The 16,345-nt window shown below is 38.5% G+C and overlaps 2 protein-coding genes across 5 annotated transcripts; one reads left to right on the top strand and one right to left on the bottom strand.

The window, feature by feature from the left end:
* Positions 1–1,143: 1,143 nt before the first annotated feature.
* Positions 1,144–5,920, bottom strand: snapin (SNAP associated protein). 2 transcript variants are annotated; one of them, XM_067509320.1, is made up of 4 exons: positions 5,779–5,920; positions 5,449–5,495; positions 4,314–4,432; positions 1,144–2,227 (listed from the first exon to the last, which is right to left on the bottom strand). In XM_067509320.1, exons 1-4 carry the CDS (start codon positions 5,892–5,894, stop codon positions 2,120–2,122), a joined length of 390 nt encoding a protein of 129 aa, XP_067365421.1. In that variant the 5' UTR covers positions 5,895–5,920; the 3' UTR covers positions 1,144–2,119. The 2 variants fall into 2 exon arrangements, with proteins under 2 accessions (XP_067365421.1, XP_067365429.1); XM_067509328.1 differs by having other exon boundaries at positions 2,126–2,262.
* Positions 5,921–5,951: 31 nt separating this feature from the next.
* On the top strand, positions 5,952–12,014 carry chtopa (chromatin target of PRMT1a). 3 transcript variants are annotated; one of them, XM_067509289.1, is made up of 6 exons: positions 5,952–6,229; positions 7,113–7,203; positions 8,306–8,456; positions 9,609–9,783; positions 10,780–10,926; positions 11,062–12,014. In XM_067509289.1, the coding sequence occupies exons 2-6, from the start codon at positions 7,139–7,141 to the stop codon at positions 11,262–11,264; spliced, it is 741 nt and encodes a 246-aa protein (XP_067365390.1). In that variant the 5' UTR covers positions 5,952–6,229; positions 7,113–7,138; the 3' UTR covers positions 11,265–12,014. The 3 variants fall into 3 exon arrangements, with proteins under 3 accessions (XP_067365390.1, XP_067365397.1, XP_067365406.1); XM_067509296.1 differs by having other exon boundaries at positions 7,113–7,343; XM_067509305.1 differs by lacking the exons at positions 5,952–6,229; positions 7,113–7,203 and adding an exon at positions 7,350–7,508.
* Positions 12,015–16,345: the final 4,331 nt, after the last annotated feature.

Raw genomic sequence — 16,345 nt, 5'->3', positions numbered from 1 at the left:
GTATGCTATTTCCTAATAATCTCTACAACATGTCCTGGGAAAAAGTCATTTGGTTTACCCAGTATAGCCAAAATGGAGACACTGGTCCTCTGGTAGGCCACACCTCCAATTAATTTTTCTTTAAGCTACAATATGCAACTTTTAAGACTCCAGCCAGCAGCAGCATGATACTCAAAATCAATCCAGTCAGAGCATGAGTAAGGCACAGGGTTTGCTTTTTTCTGATTGGTTAGAAGGGTTAGACTTTGTCATAACTAGTAGAAGGTAATATCTCCACACTGCTGCTGTAGATCAGGTGAACACAGAAAAAAGGGATATGTCTACAGTTAAGTATATGTGGGAAATTAGCAGATTTCCAATCATAAGTGCTTCTTAAAGCTTCTATGTGCAACTTATACTAACATTATCATTAGACTGAAAATTGATTTACTTTGCTGTGCCTAGTAATCGTTATGGAATTACAATAAATGGGAATTCTCCAAAATTTCCTAATTCAAACTGAAATTATGATTGGTTAAAAGAGAGAAGACTCAAAGTAGTGAATGTGTGCACTGTTCACTGAGTCTGAAACACAAGAGGCTTTGACAGCACCTTTTCTTATACACCTATCAGGCATAACATCAAGAACAGCCATGCAATTTAATGCAATCCAATACAGTGGCTCTGCCATGAATTCTACTTTTACAAGGTTATACTTTGTCAGTTTATATGTTAAAACTATCAGAAAGGTGATCATTCTACCGTTTATTATTGAGGTCAAAGTGGATAGTGGAGTCATACTGGATCGAGTTATAAGAAGAGATGGTTCTAATGTTTTGGCCCTATTTAAAATGAATGAGGTGTCCAAAACACCTGACAGTGTAAGAGGTTCAGTGCATATTTCTAGTGAAAATAAAAAAATAAAATAAAATTCCATACTGAAAATTTCTTTAAACTAGAATTCATGGACCGGTAGTTTTAACTCAACACAACTGGCTAACCTAAATAATGTTTTCTCTGGTTTCATAAGCAATACCTACCAGATTGAGATTAAATTTGCAGCACACATTATTGTTCACCTTAAGATGCCACACTCTAGAACTTGTTGCTATACAGGACCTAAAAACAGCTAAATTATCACATTCTGTCCAACACCTTATGGAGTGCAGTAATCATTACAGCTTTAGTTTATTTTAATCAGCACATTCACAATAAGTTATGTACAAAACAGTTTATGCACAAGCTCAGACAGATGAACATGTGACATTAATGCATACTTTACAAATATTCTTGATGAAGGAATAGTAATTTGTAAAATTAATATCACCACCATTATGAATGTGGCATTGTTACAGAGACATAAGCATCAATTTCATTTAATATTAAACTAATACAATATGCTCTGTGCTGACTTTCTACATTTATGTCAGTAAACATTCACAGGAAATTCTGTGGTGGACTTGTGTGGCTTAGAAACACAGGAGAGGAAAACTCTGTATTGTATATTGATAGGAAAATAAGAGAGAGTTTCTGAAGTCACCTCACTCCGATCATGTTTGGGAACAACCATCTCCTAAAGCCAGATACGCAGGTACGAAGGCATTGGGAAGACAGGGGATTTTAGGACAAAGCAGTTCCCAGCAGCAACACACGGACCTGCCTCTCAAACCAAGGGTCATCTTCTATCCCTCAGGCTGAGAGACAATACAGCTGCCATCTTACCTTACAGCTTGTTCATTTTAGTAGTATTCTGCTTATCTGGACAATCAAAGCTTTTAAATTATTAAACAAATACCACTGATTCCCAGAAGATTCAATCATGTGATCAGAATCTAAAATAAATGTGCATAGTCATGACCTCTAAGTGGCTACGTGATCTGGTGGTACTGTAAAGCTGATTTTGTATTTTGTAACTTATTTAAATGAGACCATATTTGTAGCTGCCTAATGCAAAGCAGACAGAAGCCTGGGGTTTTATATGACACCACCAGAAAAACAAAGTGCAGAACCTCAACGTGTCAGCAGACAAACAGCTAAGTAAATGTCACAAAAGTGGAATGTCATAGCATTTGCTTACACTGACTTGCCCATCCTGATTATGGCAATTCATTTCTGGCTAAGCAGAGCAGAAAAAGGGGGCTCAGGGTTTACTGGGGGAACGGGGTGTGAACACTCCTGAAGCCTCCAGCATGGTCTTCCTTCGTGCTGTCTCCTTGGCCACATTGTGGTTAAGTCTTCTCAGACGTTCCTGAAGACAGAATGGTCTTTTGTCGTTAAACTGGGCTGGATAGTGAAGTTAGATAGTTAAAACTAGCAAATAATGAGCACTTTATTGCATAAAATGAAGTAATGTATGTGATGACTGATGACATCTGAAGCTGAGTAAATAAGACTGCTGCTTCATAAGGTACTTGAATCACTTTAACAGTTTGAGATTTGGCAGATATGTTGGAAGATATGTTTTATTATGTAGTTAATGTGATAGAACTGGTAGTAAAACTTGGTAATATAGTCCATTAAAGACATATTCATGTAGTTTAACCTAATAGCAAGTACTGATGTAATAAACATAGTTTGCAAATATAATTAACATTTTGTGTATACCACTGTATTGTACCTTTTAAACACTGTTTTTATTCAAGGTCAACATCACCAATTTTTCAACTTGCTTCCTATGGTTCTAGTCTGTGGAGTACGAACCCCATTTCCAGAAAAGTTGGAACTTTTTTAACATGCAATAAAGACTTGAATCTGTGATTTAATTTTCTTCACTTTAACGTTTAACTAAAAGTACAAGGAAACATTTTCTGTGTTTTAATTGATCAACTTTTAACTTCCAATTAAATTTGATGTCGATTAGTTCCAATTAGTTTGATGTCTGCAACGCACACAAAAAACAGATTAGACAGAGAGAACTCTCCGCATTCTGGATGATTCTAAAATGAGCAGTTTAATTGATAACAGGTGAGGATCTCATGACTGGGTATAAAAACTGAGCCTCTCAGTTCGAGTCTCAGTTTGAATCAGTTAATCGGTCTTTAATTCTCTGCAGTAGATAATATTGTGAAAACAGAGGGACTCCAGGAAAACCCTCCCCCTATAAAGACCTAGGGCAGTAACACTGCTGAATGTGCGTGATCTTCAAGCCCTCTAGCAGCATTGCATGAAAAAACATTATGATGGACTCCGTACTCTGGAAAACTGTCGTCACTTATCACAGTATGCCACTTTATCGAGAAGGCATACAGTACAGAAACATCGCAGAGTTCTCTGCTCCTGATCACGTCTGATGGATTTAAAGACAAACATGCATGATCATAGAAGTCCATGTTTCTGACATCAGATTTGCCAGAGAAAAAGACAATCCAGCCTATTTGTGAAAGGTGAAAAAGCACCAGCAGAATTTGTGAATGTACCATTGACATGGATCTATATACTGGGATTTTAGAGAGACATGGGATCAAGGCAACATCTTTGTCCAGGAAGTCAGTGAGTGTTTTGCATGGTAGCAACATACTGTATCTCTGTCTCCATTGACTTATAAGTGTGCTGCAGACATCAAACTCTACAATTTCCTATGTTTGCAAAATAATGTAAAGATACAGTATGTAACTTTTGAATAGTTCTGTATATTGCACTTTGTTGCTCAACTTGCATATTGTAAGTTCAACACAGAACATTCTCACTTTGCATTTTTTCTGATAAATTAAGGTTCAAGCAAATTAACAAATCACTGATTTTAGTTTTTACTGCATTAAAAAACATTTTTGGAAATGGGGTGTAGATTTATACTGCAGAAATGGCATAAAATGTCATCTGTAGGGGTTTTTCCGCTAGAAGCCAATAGATAATGTCATAAAGGGTGAAATGTCCTATTTCACCCCTTTAATGCCAATTATATGAATGTACACCCTGAATAATTATCATAGGGAAGAAATTAAGGATTCAATTTAACAATTTTCAACAACTTTAGCATCACATATTCAATAAAATCATCGTTATTTAATGCAGCACTTCTGAATCAAATTATCATACTTTAATAATAACATTCACTCTTCTTGTTTACTGTTGTCACCTAGTGAAATGAGGTGATTTGGTGAAAGAATTTAAGATCTGCTGTTAGTTTTGTTAACCACCAGATGTCACTGTCCTTGTTTTGTTTGCTTAGACACTTTCATTACACAAATGAACAAAAACTGATGGTGGGATTTCTCTGTGGGTGACACATTTGATTTACTGTACTGAGAAATGTAAAGTCATGCTGATTAATGTAAATGATATTAACAGTACATCTGAGGAAAAGCAGTCATCTACACCAAATGTTGGTCACTGACCTGAGCATTCTGAAGTATGTTGTTTACTAGCACTACTCTACGTCTTGCATTCAGCAGCTTCTTTACATAAGGATCCAGGTCCAGGGCCACCTTCTGATGTTCGTTTATTCTGCATAACTCTGCAAAGACACAAAAGACCAAGCCTATGACTGACAAGCACATGTTGTATAGTGTAGTCTCCTTAAAAATGTATTCTAAAAATACATGGTTGCAATAAAATGTATTCAATCCCCTGAGTATGTGGAGGTCTGAACATTAAGTTGAGTGACATCATTAAACTGGTAATTAAAATAGAATTTTGTTAGAATACAGCTATGCCATAACTATTTATGGCCTAATATTGCTGTTTTTTAATCACCTATTGATTTGAGAGTCTTCCACTAACTCTGTTGAAGACACAGTTAAGCTTTGAGAACCCTATGACAACACTGAATTAGCTTCAGCTGTGATACAGAAATAAATCCTACCTATGCAGGTATCCAAGATAAGAAATAAACCTTGAAAAGATGAAGCAGTAAAGTGGAGATTACAAACAAAACAAAAGCAAGATCTTCAGGTTCAAAAATCCTGCGAACAATTTATTCCTGACTAGAAAAAGCACATAAAAACTGACTTCAAAATGTGAGGAAACGTGTGGATACATCTTTTGGGTTCTGTGAGCCTGTTTTATCGTGTAATGACATCCCCCATTCCATACAGCGAAGCTGGTAATCACTGGACTTTCCACAGTGAAAATGATCCTGAGAGTGTGTCTAATTCAACCAAAGCTGGGTTGTTCCTGAAATGGCCATCTCAGTCTTCAGGGCTGAATCCAAATGAACATCTTGAGTGGGATTTCAAGAAAGAGGGAGCAGCACAACAACCAAAATATCGCAGGCTTTGCAAAGGGAGGGGCTAAAACTCCAAAGTAGAAGTTTCAGAACCAGATACGGTACATTTTTCACAACATTCAAGTGACATATAGAAACTTTAATTGGAGATCATCAAAGTCAAAGTTGCTTAGTAGATTTAGACTAGATGAGTCACATATCCTGCAGGGTGAAGAGCTGAATCATTTTAATTGCAACTGTGGGTCATTTAAAAAAGAAATAACAAAATTGCTATATCAAGAATTCAACACTGTAAAATGAATTACCTGTGGCCAGACTGTCTATATGTTCTCTTAATTCTACTTGGCTCTCTCTGCAGAGAAAAGAAAGAGTCACATGATTTTAACAGAAAAGACACATGCTACAAAGAACAGGGAGAATACATGGCACTAAAAATCCATCAGTTCAGGTGCAGTACGTTCGTTGCAGGATTAGGCTACATTAAAATGACCAAAGTAGTGTTTTAACTTAGAACGATAGCCTCTTAAATAAAAACAACACCGAGTCCACATAATCTGGAGAGTCACGAGACTGTCCGAGATACACTTTAGTTAGACCAGCCAGGGACTGTGCAGCAGTTAAGAAGCCACCTTTACCTTACTGAGTGTACGTGTAGGTCGAGCTGCTGGATAGCGGGTTTCAAAAGGTCGAGCAGCCCTTCAGCGATCGCATCTTTGCCTGAAGAAGTCTCCACCAAAGCTGCTGCAGCCATTTTAGTGAACCGTCAACACAGCAAGCCAGACAGGAAATACGTCACAGTGTTATAAGATCCTCTCCATTTTCTTCCCAAGGAGCGTCGGTGCCAATACAGGGAGCAGCACCATTTTAGGGAGGCGTATGGTGAAAGCGGTGTCTACCTTTATTCTATCACTATTCCCACAAAGACGGGAAAATAACAAGATTCGCTTTCCTTGTTTTAGTGTTAAGTTAGACAGCTAACATAATACAGTTACCTTATTCGAAGGACGCATTGTACGGCCTACCAGCTCCTGTGCTAGGTTGCACGCTAAATAGCTAACTGTTCCGTTCACCGACGCAACATTCACGGTAAGTTAAAATGACTAGACATATTAGTTCTAGCACTTCTAAAGTATCAATTTAAAATCTTAAATAAGCCCACATTTGCAGCTAGAATTAACTTCAAACTGGTAGGGCAAATGTGGTGCTATGGTCAACCAGTTAGCACTAGCTCGTCTTTTGAGTAAAGCTTAACCCGTTTGTTGGGCTCGAGAGACCTTTTTTTTCCAACAAATGTTGTTACGTGTCTAAGAAGTAGTTATAACGTTTTAACTGTTACTCGGTAGATTCTTCTACAGAAACTTGGACAAAGCGCGAATATATCATTAAGCAGCTTATTAACTTTAAGTTGTAGTCAAAAGGCCATTGTCTTAACATTCTACCGTTTGTCTGTCTGTCTGATGAATAGATGGGCAGCTGCGTTTCGGCTGTCCTTCAGTAATGATGTCCTAATCTGTATCAGGATAACTACTTCGAGCTAGAAACACCCTTCTAACCGTTCAGCTTATAAATGACATTGTTGCTTGTGTATTTTAAATAGCTTTTATACTCTTTAAGATGTGAACACTTTTTTTAAAAATGATTTGGTTGTTTCTTCGATGACATCACATAATTGCCTTTAAAGAATATGGCTTTGAAGTTTTTAAGGCTACTGGCTCGGAAATTTGCCTAATCAGTATATAAGGAAGCAACATTTTGTTTCACCTATTTCAGCTAAAGAAAACTTTCAGCAAAAACAGTAAAGTGGTTTTCTTTTCTTTTTTTTTTTACTTTGCTTGGAAAATTCTTTTGGTTCCAAAGCGTTCACAGTGCATTTTCTCTTTGGAAATACCTTTTTCTGACGATATATAATATTTATATAACGATATATAATATTAATACATTGTGTTTTCTGTCCTTTCTCCCCCCCCAGGATCCCTGCAGGCTAACGCTGTAAAAATGAGTGCAGCCTCCTCCCAAAAAGTTGTCCTGAAAAGCACCACCAAGGTGTCCCTAAATGAGCGGTGAGGCGCCACGCACCCTGTCAGCTGTTAGACGCCAGATGCAAGAGCCAGCCTTGGCTTGTGAAGGTTCTAGTGCTCTCTGCGGAAGGCCACTGTTGGGGACCGGATCTGAGATGGATACTATTCTGGCTGTCCATAATGTGTGTACTGCCCAGTCAACTTCACTGGCCCTGTCAACCTTTGTTAATACACCAGGAAAATTCAATTTGATTGTAACATGGTGTAGAGGATACTTGCCTGGGCCTGAAATATTGATTGAGCAGTGCACACATGTAAATAAGGGGAGAGGGTAGTAGTCCTACTTGGTAAGCTTTGGTAAACCTATGCTGAAGCAGACCACTGTTCTACAAATGCTTTGGCACTCCTGCTCCCTGTTATTAACAAAGCACAGTATACATTCAGTATACGCATTTTAAAGGAGAGAGGAAGGTTTAAGCTAAACCAGGGAGATGGAGCACTACTTCATATTTTCTGCTTCTAAAAGAAAGTTTCTCTCTCCAACCAGTGCAAAGGGAGCACCAGCTCATTTTATCTTTCTGTTCTGTTATCTCTGCTCAATCTCTTTAAAAGACCAGGTACTCAGTCCTGGCTTGGACGTGACAAAGAGCTCCCCTTCCCCCTCCCATCTCTCCTTCCCTGCTCTTGAGTCTCTCAGTGGTTTAACCACAAGTCACGGTCCATGCTTTAAGTGGCTGGGTGGCCAAGCACTTCTCATGTCCAAGGCTTCTGCTGCTGCAGCTTGATGACACCCCAGACAGTAAGCTGGAGGCCTGTAAGTGGCAAAGTGTGCTCTTTCTCTGGCACCTTCTCTCTACCTATGTCCTTCACTCCGTTTTTGCACTCTAGAATTTTGCTTTTCATTGTGTGCTTGTTTGAAAACACATGTTAAATATAAATGATTCTGAATTGTCATTTGACTGAGAGAGAAAGTGAGTGCCAACAAGTGGAACATAAGGCTAACATGACAATAGAGCCACCTCAATCCGTGTGGTCACATCCATATGAGAAATAACTTGATTTGGAACCCTGCTTCCTCCTCCTCCTCCTGTTTATCCCTATCCCCTTCTTTTACTTCCTCTTTTTTTTCCTCCCACCTCTAAAGCTTCACTAACATGCTGAAGAACAAGCAGCCTACTGCAGTAAGCATTCGAGCCACCATGCAACAGCAGCATTTGGCCAGTGCCCGGAATCGCCGGCTGGCCCAGCAGATGGAGAACCGACCCTCAGTGCAAGCTGCTCTGAATCACAAGCAGGTGAGGGGACGAAAGATAAAACTTGGTGAAGCTTTTGTTTCTCAGAGCAATTTGACCTGATTTGCTGCAATAGTGTTTGTGTATAATGATCATAAATGAGAGAGGTGTTGTAACATTGACTCTACCTGCTTGTTCAAGGCAAAGCTCCTATAAGCAAAGGGTTGGGAAAAGAGTTTGATTTTATGTGACCATCAGATAAAGGAAGACCAGATTTATGTGTTGTTTGTAGGTATTGTTGTGTTTGTAGTCCCCAAATATATAGTTTGTGTGACACTGTAAAAGTGATAAAACAGGGAGATGTGTTTTTTTTTTTTTTTGTTTCTTTGTTTTTTGGTCCTTTCGGCTTATCCCGTGAGTACAGGGTCGCCACAGCGGATCATTGTCTGCATGTGGATTTGGCACAGTTTTTAAGCCAGATGCCCTTCCTGTTAAATGGAGCTACTCAGGTAGAGTAGTAGTATTATAGGGCCTAAGACCTATTCTCAGATTCATCAGTGTGGTTTTAGGATAGACCTAGAATATGCCTGAATCTATCCTTTTAATGGCTATAAAATATAACACAATAACACAATCATATTTTCTGCATTAAGTGCCAAGTGGCGGAGTCAGGCTTTTTCTGTATTTCACTGAACATCAGCCTTAATTGCAGCTGTATGTTTGACAGGAGATCATAGATAGCATAAATTGTTATATGCCTTGGTATGTGAGGATCTGCAAATCTGCATAATGAGAAGGAGTGCATTTTACACTTGTGTACAATATTACTTGGTCATTTCATTAATGCAGTGCTTTAGCAAGGAACTAAAAGATGCTTTACAAACATAACTTTGAGGTAATGTGGAAAACATTTTAACACATCAAGTTGTAAATTTTTTTTTTTGCAATCCTCTCTACTGCATTTGTTAAGCAACTGCACACAAGTAGAATTCATGTTGGGAAGACGTACATATTTTAACTTTTGCATCCATCTGATTATATGAATATAATTGTCTGTGGTCGCCCCTCTAAGGGCACAAACAAAAGTCATTGGCCATCTCTATGTAATTGCTGGATACATTTGACCACCACATATAGGATCACTTTTCAGAATTGCACACATCATTTATCTGACTGAATTTTATCATAACTGCCTCCATGAATAATTTGCATCAGAGTCTGAAGCAGCGCCTGGGCAAGAGCAACATTCAGGCCAGGCTGGGCCGGCCGGTAGGAGCTCTAATGCGTGGAGGAGCTGCTGGAGGCAGAGGAGGAATGCGTGGGATGACCAGGGGTGGCCTTCGAGGACGAGCCAGAGGAGGATTAATGAGGGGAGCTCTGTCTCTAAGAGGTGTGTGTGTGTGTGTGTGTGTGTACAGCCTTACACATAAGGTGCTTTTAAACTGAGGCACCTTTTGTAGTTCTAACATTTTTTTAGTAAAAGTCTCCCTTTTTGTGTGTCTGTATCACAAGACCTATGAAAAATAAAATTTCTTTAGATTGCTGTTTTCAGGGACTTTTTAACTCTTTGGAGTAGGAATACCATGAGTGACCTGTGTGTGCTGATTGGCCGAACACTCCAGTGTACCAATCATCAGATTCAAGCTCTTTTGTTTTTCATTCTGCTGATGTGCTACTTTTATATAGTTTCATCCAGGAAGGTATATTTGAATTTGAAGACTTGCTCAGTTTGTTAATTTGGTCTATCATTTTCAACAGTGATATCCACTCTGCCTAATGACAGGAGTTATCTCAGCAGATGTACCCAGATTTTTTTTAAGAACTGACCAGTCAATGTCTACCACTATTTCTGGGGCTGCGAAAAGCCTTGGCAAGCGCTGTGGTACTTTACAGCTGGTTCCAGATCAAAGTTTCTTTTACCATGTTATTAAATTATTCATTAATTTGTTACGGTAGATAAATTCTGGAGTCAGCCAAATATGAATATGCTGTTAGTTAAAAATTAAGATTAAAATACAAAAGCCAGAAGACCACAGAACAATATAATACATATCAGCTGTTGGGTATCTTATGTTATTCCATTCATTCAGGTGATGTGAATGCAAAAAGCATCTATTATCAACATTTTTACAGTTTACAAGTTTTGTTTTTTTTGTTTGTTTTGTTTTTTAATGTGTCCTGGTAAATTACATTTGCTAACTTATTTATTAACTTGTAAATCAGGAAACTGAGACTGCTGTACTCTGCTTTTTATTTTATTTTATTTTTTTCCTTTAAAATTCATCTTGCGTGCCTTTTGCCTGGCTGTTGTTGAACTAATATCAATGCATTGTTAATGTTCCCCTTAGGTTTTCACACACTGATGCTATAAATTTGCCTTGCACAGGGAAGCGAGGGCCTGGTGGTGGCCCCATGCGAGGCCGTGGCCCCGCTGGCCGTCTAGCAGTGCGTAGAGGAGGCCGCTATCGCGGAGGAGCTGCTATCAGAGGAGGAGCACTTTCCCGTGGAGCAGTACGTGGAGGAGTAGCACGAGGTGATGGGATGGCAGTTTTTAATTATGTGCAAAAAGATTTTACTAGAACTCCAATTATCATAAATGGAAAAGCCATAGAGTTCAGGTAATTTGATCAGCTGCTTGCTTATTGTTGTTCTGTGTATTAATTGACAGGCCGTGGTGGACTGCGAGGGCATGGTGGTTTTGCTGGTCGAGGTGGTCGTGGCCGTGGGAGGGGTAGAGGTGTGGGCCGACCAGCTGTGACCCGTGAGCAACTGGACAACCAGCTGGATGCCTATATGTCAAAGACTAAAGGTCACCTGGATGCTGAACTGGATGCCTACATGGCCCAAGCAGATCCAGACAGTATGGAGTAATCCTAAAGGACTGTAAAGCTGAAGCTGATGTAGACTTGCTGCAGAACTGTACAGCTGAACTCACACATATACAGTGTTGTATTGTTGTGCTGAGAAATTATCGTTTCTAATTTAGATGAATGGTGACAGTCTAGGACACAGCAAGAAAAGCCATGTGTGATTTTGAATGTGTTCTGACCACTAGTCAATTCTGCATCAACCTGTTCCTGCAAAAGTTTTCAATTTAAAGTAATTGAAGGGACTTTTTTTTTTTTTTTTTTTAACCTTAACAGACCCTTCTTTCTATAGACTTGACACTTACATTTAACTTGATATGCATATGACCGGAAACACTTTATTTTTTTATTTTTTAATGGGATACATTTCTGGCTTAACTGGTCAGTGGTATAGGTGATGTGTTAACCTTTTGTTTAAAAAATTTCTGAATTATACCTTTTTAAAAAACACTTTATTTTAAATTAGATTTTAGTGTTTTTGTGCTCAGACCTTTGGATTCGTTTAGCAACTCCACAATGTAAAACTTGTCTAAATTATTTTGTTTAAAGAATGTAAGCAAAACCTTTTCAATGCAGCATCCATTTGTCTTTTGTTTAGTATTTAAAAGATGTAGTACTTTGTAGATTTTTCTTTTTATTTTAAGTTCTCCATATCTTCCATGTGCGAGCGTTCTTCAGATGAGTGTTGGCTTGTACTTGACAGAGTTTGAATATTTCCCAGAACAATCAATCAAGTAAAGTTGATTTTAATTGATTGAAGTGTTTTTTCCCTAATTGCATGCATGTAGTAGCCCATAAGTATAATGTTGACCCTAGATCAAAAGTGATTTGAAATTTGAACTTTATTTCAGTTTAAGTCATTAAATTAGCAACTAACGACAGTTAAACATGACATTGGACAGTTAAACATGACATTTGACCAGTGGCTTCAGTTCAGTGATGTAGTGTCTTGTTTCCCAGACTTGTCATTTGTATATGTTTATAGGTAAAGAATGCTCTTCCCTCCTTATTTACATTAGTTTAATATTTCAAGATTTCCAGTCCCCTCTATTGTGAAAAGTAAAAATGTTTCATCTTAATCTTGAATGCCTGCATTTGGGCACACATTAAGTAAGCATTTAAAATTTCCTCCCGTTTTTGTTCTAAACATTTTATTTTTGAAGTATGCATTTTACCCTGGCTGGTAAGGTTATTTATTTTTGTTTTTCCATGTAATAGATCTTTGTAACGAGTGGAACACCACTCGTTATCTAAAACAATCGTGAAACTCTCCATGGTCAGGTAAACTACTACACAACATATACATAAAATCTGCTCTACAAGTACAACATTGACATTTCTACTGAAAGTAAAGTAAATCATTTATAATCGAAGTATTAAAAGTACTTTACAATCAGTACATAGACACACACGTAATTTTCTCCATCCACTATCTCAACAATTGTTATTGTTTTCCCCCTTGATATGGTTCACACCACCAGATTGTTTTATATGTAACCTTCGAACCAAAATATTCTAAGCAAAATTACAGAAACCAGTAAGTTGACATGTGGATGGCCAAACAGCGTGCTCTTTCAAATCAATTTATTTAAACTTTATATAGCACCAATTCACATCATCTCAAGGCACTTTACATAAAGTCAAGACTAAAGATACATAGACAAAAACAAACAAATCCCCCTTGAGCAAGTCCTAGGCGACAGTTGAGAGGAAAAACGTTTAATGGAAGAAACCTCCAGCAGAACCAGGCTCAGAGTGGGCAGCCAACTGCGTTCACCGGTTGGGGTGAGTGGAGAGAGAAAAGAAAAGAGCAACAAAAAGTAACAAAACATTGGGCAGGTTGGTAAGACCAGTAGCTGTACACTGGAAAACACACAGGTCCAAAACCGGTGACACCTTCAGAAAGGGACACAAACAAGGAGACAAAGCAGGAGAAGTACAACTACAGGACAAAAAAAGATAAAGTAAATGTCAGAGAGTGGAAACAAATAAATGCGAGGAGAGAGGGACCACTGGGAAAGGAGCTCAGTGCATCAGGGGTGGGTCCCCCTCCAGTCTTAGCCTATAGCAAGGTTTTAAGCCTAGATATAGCTTAAACTGATATGGATCTATAAGGTCTTTTATATATGATGAAGCTTGACCATTTAGAACTTTATAGATAAGAAGCAGAATTTTAAATGCTATTCTAGGCTTTATCGTAAGCCAGAAGACAGAGGCAAGTGAAGGTGAAATATCTCTCTTGCTAGTTCTAGTCAGCACTCTTGCTGCAGCATTTTGAATTAACTGCAGGCTCCTTAGGGAGTTACTGGGGCATCCTGAAAGTAGGGAATTACAGTAGTCCAACCTAGAAGTAACAAATGCATGGACTAGTTTTTCAGCAAAACTTTGAGATAGGATGCTCCTAATTTTGGCAATGTTCTGTAGGTGGAAGAAGGCTGTTCTGGAGATTTGTTTTACATGTGAGGTAAAGGACAAATCCTGGTCAAAAATAACTCCAAGGTTCCTTGCAGTAGTACTGGGGAGCAGAGTTATCTCATCTGTATTAATATGGTTGGGCAGTGTAATTCTGAGATTTTAGTCCCAAATACCATGACTTCAGTTTTGTCTTGACTTCTGAGTTTGTCTGAGTTAAATCTGATGACATATAGATAAAGCCACAGAAAATCCATAAGAAGTAGAAAACTGTAAAGGTGTGTTTCTCTTCTGTTGCTATTTTTTATTTGCATCTGATTTATACCAGGTTAACACAATGGATGGTCAGCTGAGTAGCACCTGTGTCCTGCTGCATAAAATCGTTTAGTCAATTATGTTAAAATATAAATTAACACGGTCCGCTTGGCGCAGTTACACTAAGATCACTGCTTTATATTATCTTATTTCTTCTCACATGGCATTTACATGTGAGATACATATAGATCAAGCCTGTTTCAAGTCAAGGAAAAGTTTGGAGCGTTTGTCCTTATACTATACAAAATCATGAAACTCATCATAACATCGGCACCCTTTTTGTTGTGTTATCTATCTTTTATTTTATAACAATTTCATATACATAAAACGTGTATGTTGCGGCGGGGGCAACAATACACCTACTGTTTATTATATGCTGTTCGAGTTTGGCAAATTTGGGCATTTAGGATGTTCGAGTTGCCATGAACGTCGACCTGGTTGACGGAAAGCGATTTGAACTGACGTAACGCAACCTATAAATAATTTTGCGGCACGCAGCAAGTCCCTTTTACCACTCTTCTCTGGAGTGTGTGTGAGAGTGGTAAAGTGAACAGGTATGATAAACAATTTGTCGGTCAGACGGTCTCAACACATGTACACGCTATAAAATGTAGAGTAATTTATGCACAGTTATCTCCACGCGGTTTTATTTAAAAGTTGGCTTCCGATTTTGAGCACCACGTTATCTTTGTGCAAGTTTAGCAGTAGCTTAGCTGCTAGCTAGTTTGGCTCGATGTTAAATGGCTAAGAACCCCTTCAAGTCTTATAGAAGACAGACTGCAGTCCGCAGTGCATCTCTTTATACAGACGTTTGTGTCGCTTGTAAATGAACTGCATTCTTTGCGCGTCTTTTCGATTCTTTCGGTGCGGTGCTTCTTCCCGGTAACGCTGTGTTGGCCTCGTGTTTCCCCACCCGTTATTGAAGCGTGTTCTAACTTGATAGCTCGTTATAAGTTAACGTTAACTTGAGATAATGCACCATTTGGAAATATACAAATTACTCTAACAATATTTGTAACAGAATCAATAAATAAGGGTGTGAGGAACTGTCTTAAATGCGAAATTTAAGATGTTAGTTTATTTATAAAGTGTAAATGCACGTCGTTCAGGTCTATATGTGGATAGGTGTGTTCTCCATCACAGTGCCATAATGTAAACTAAGCTTGGGATTTGTCCTGTGCAGTGGACTGATCCAGTACAGTAATGGCTATATAACATCTGGTTTTGCTTTCACCTCAGTCTGATGGTGGCTGACCTGTGACAATGAGGCCTGAAACATTCAGCTCCTTTGAGCTAGTTTAAATATTCAAGAAATATCCTAAACACACTTTTCAGTAAGTCTAACTGTGCTCTTTGGATGCATACGATGGTCTAAACTTGATTGTAAAAACTTAATTTTTTTTGTTTTTGTTTTTTTAGAAAATTGGCTTATTGCTGAATGCAATGGAGAGTACAGTTTTTCATCGCCCTCTGGGATATGAGGTTAGTATTTGTTCCTGCTAATAGGCTTAAAAAGGCAAAGGTTTCTCTTGCTTACTAAATCTAGACCGACTCCCATGAAATGTGTACTCTAAGATGACGTGTTACATATTTCTAGATTTTGTCATGGTAACACAACTTATGTGTCTGCCACTTAATGTTTGACCTTAACTGTAAAAGGGCTGTATGTTGTTTTTTTTAGCACAGTATGTGCTCTGGTCCTGTAAGGTGGGCTGTAGAGCTCATACAGTGCATAGAGCAATTAATTCTCTTGCAACCCACTGCTGTCAACACTTTACAGCAGTGTTACTAATGGGAACTAACAGTCAAGTTTAACATGTTAATGCATTCTGAGCATTGTTATGGATATAAACTGACTTTTCTCACTGTCCTCCAGGTGGAGAAGACCCCAGGCTAGTTTTGGTGAGTTGTATTACACAACATATAAATATCCTTTTGATAAAGCATTAATGATGATTGGCAACATATGTTCAACTGCTCTGAAGTGTGAGTGACAGCTGCCTCTCTGAACAACAATCTTGAAATGTTAATATGTGGTTGCTGATGGAAACACATTCTAACTGTAGTCCTTCTGTCTCCTGCAGATTTCCTCATCATTCTGGCCTTCATTAACAGTGCAACAGTATAATGTAAGTATGGTATTGTGATGTCCCTCTTACCCATCATATCATTACAGAAAATGTACCAGCAGGTGGCTACAGAAAACCACCTTCAACATTGCTCTGTCATAAAGGGAACAGTTGCAGAGTGTTAACACTACAAATGATGCCACTGACAGCTGCCAATATTTGAATCCCAGCACAGTCTCTCTGTATGCCCAACTTTGCAGGACACAAAAGGAAACCCTCAATGTCACAG

The sequence above is a fragment of the Channa argus genome, chromosome 1, assembly GCF_033026475.1.
Source record: "Channa argus isolate prfri chromosome 1, Channa argus male v1.0, whole genome shotgun sequence".
Lineage (NCBI taxonomy): Eukaryota > Metazoa > Chordata > Actinopteri > Anabantiformes > Channidae > Channa > Channa argus.
Note: the sequence above shows the minus strand (reverse complement) of the source record. Positions and strands in the feature narration are given on the sequence as shown.

What these genes read in the sequence shown, in the direction of transcription:
- snapin (XM_067509320.1), bottom strand. Translation starts at nt 5,894, where the DNA reads ATGGCTGCAGCAGCTTTGGTGGAGACTTCTTCAGGCAAAGATGCGATC. An exon ending in CTACACGTACACTCAGTAAG is followed by an intron (nt 5,496 to 5,778) that starts GTAAAGGTGGCT and finishes TTTTCTCTGCAG; the next exon opens with AGAGAGCCAAGTAGAATTAA. An exon ending in ACATACTTCAGAATGCTCAG is followed by an intron (nt 2,228 to 4,313) that starts GTCAGTGACCAA and finishes TTCTGTCTTCAG; the next exon opens with GAACGTCTGAGAAGACTTAA.
- chtopa (XM_067509289.1), top strand. Translation starts at nt 7,139, where the DNA reads ATGAGTGCAGCCTCCTCCCAAAAAGTTGTCCTGAAAAGCACCACCAAG. An exon ending in GGGAGCTCTGTCTCTAAGAG is followed by an intron (nt 9,784 to 10,779) that starts GTGTGTGTGTGT and finishes TGCCTTGCACAG; the next exon opens with GGAAGCGAGGGCCTGGTGGT. An exon ending in ACGTGGAGGAGTAGCACGAG is followed by an intron (nt 10,927 to 11,061) that starts GTGATGGGATGG and finishes ATTAATTGACAG; the next exon opens with GCCGTGGTGGACTGCGAGGG.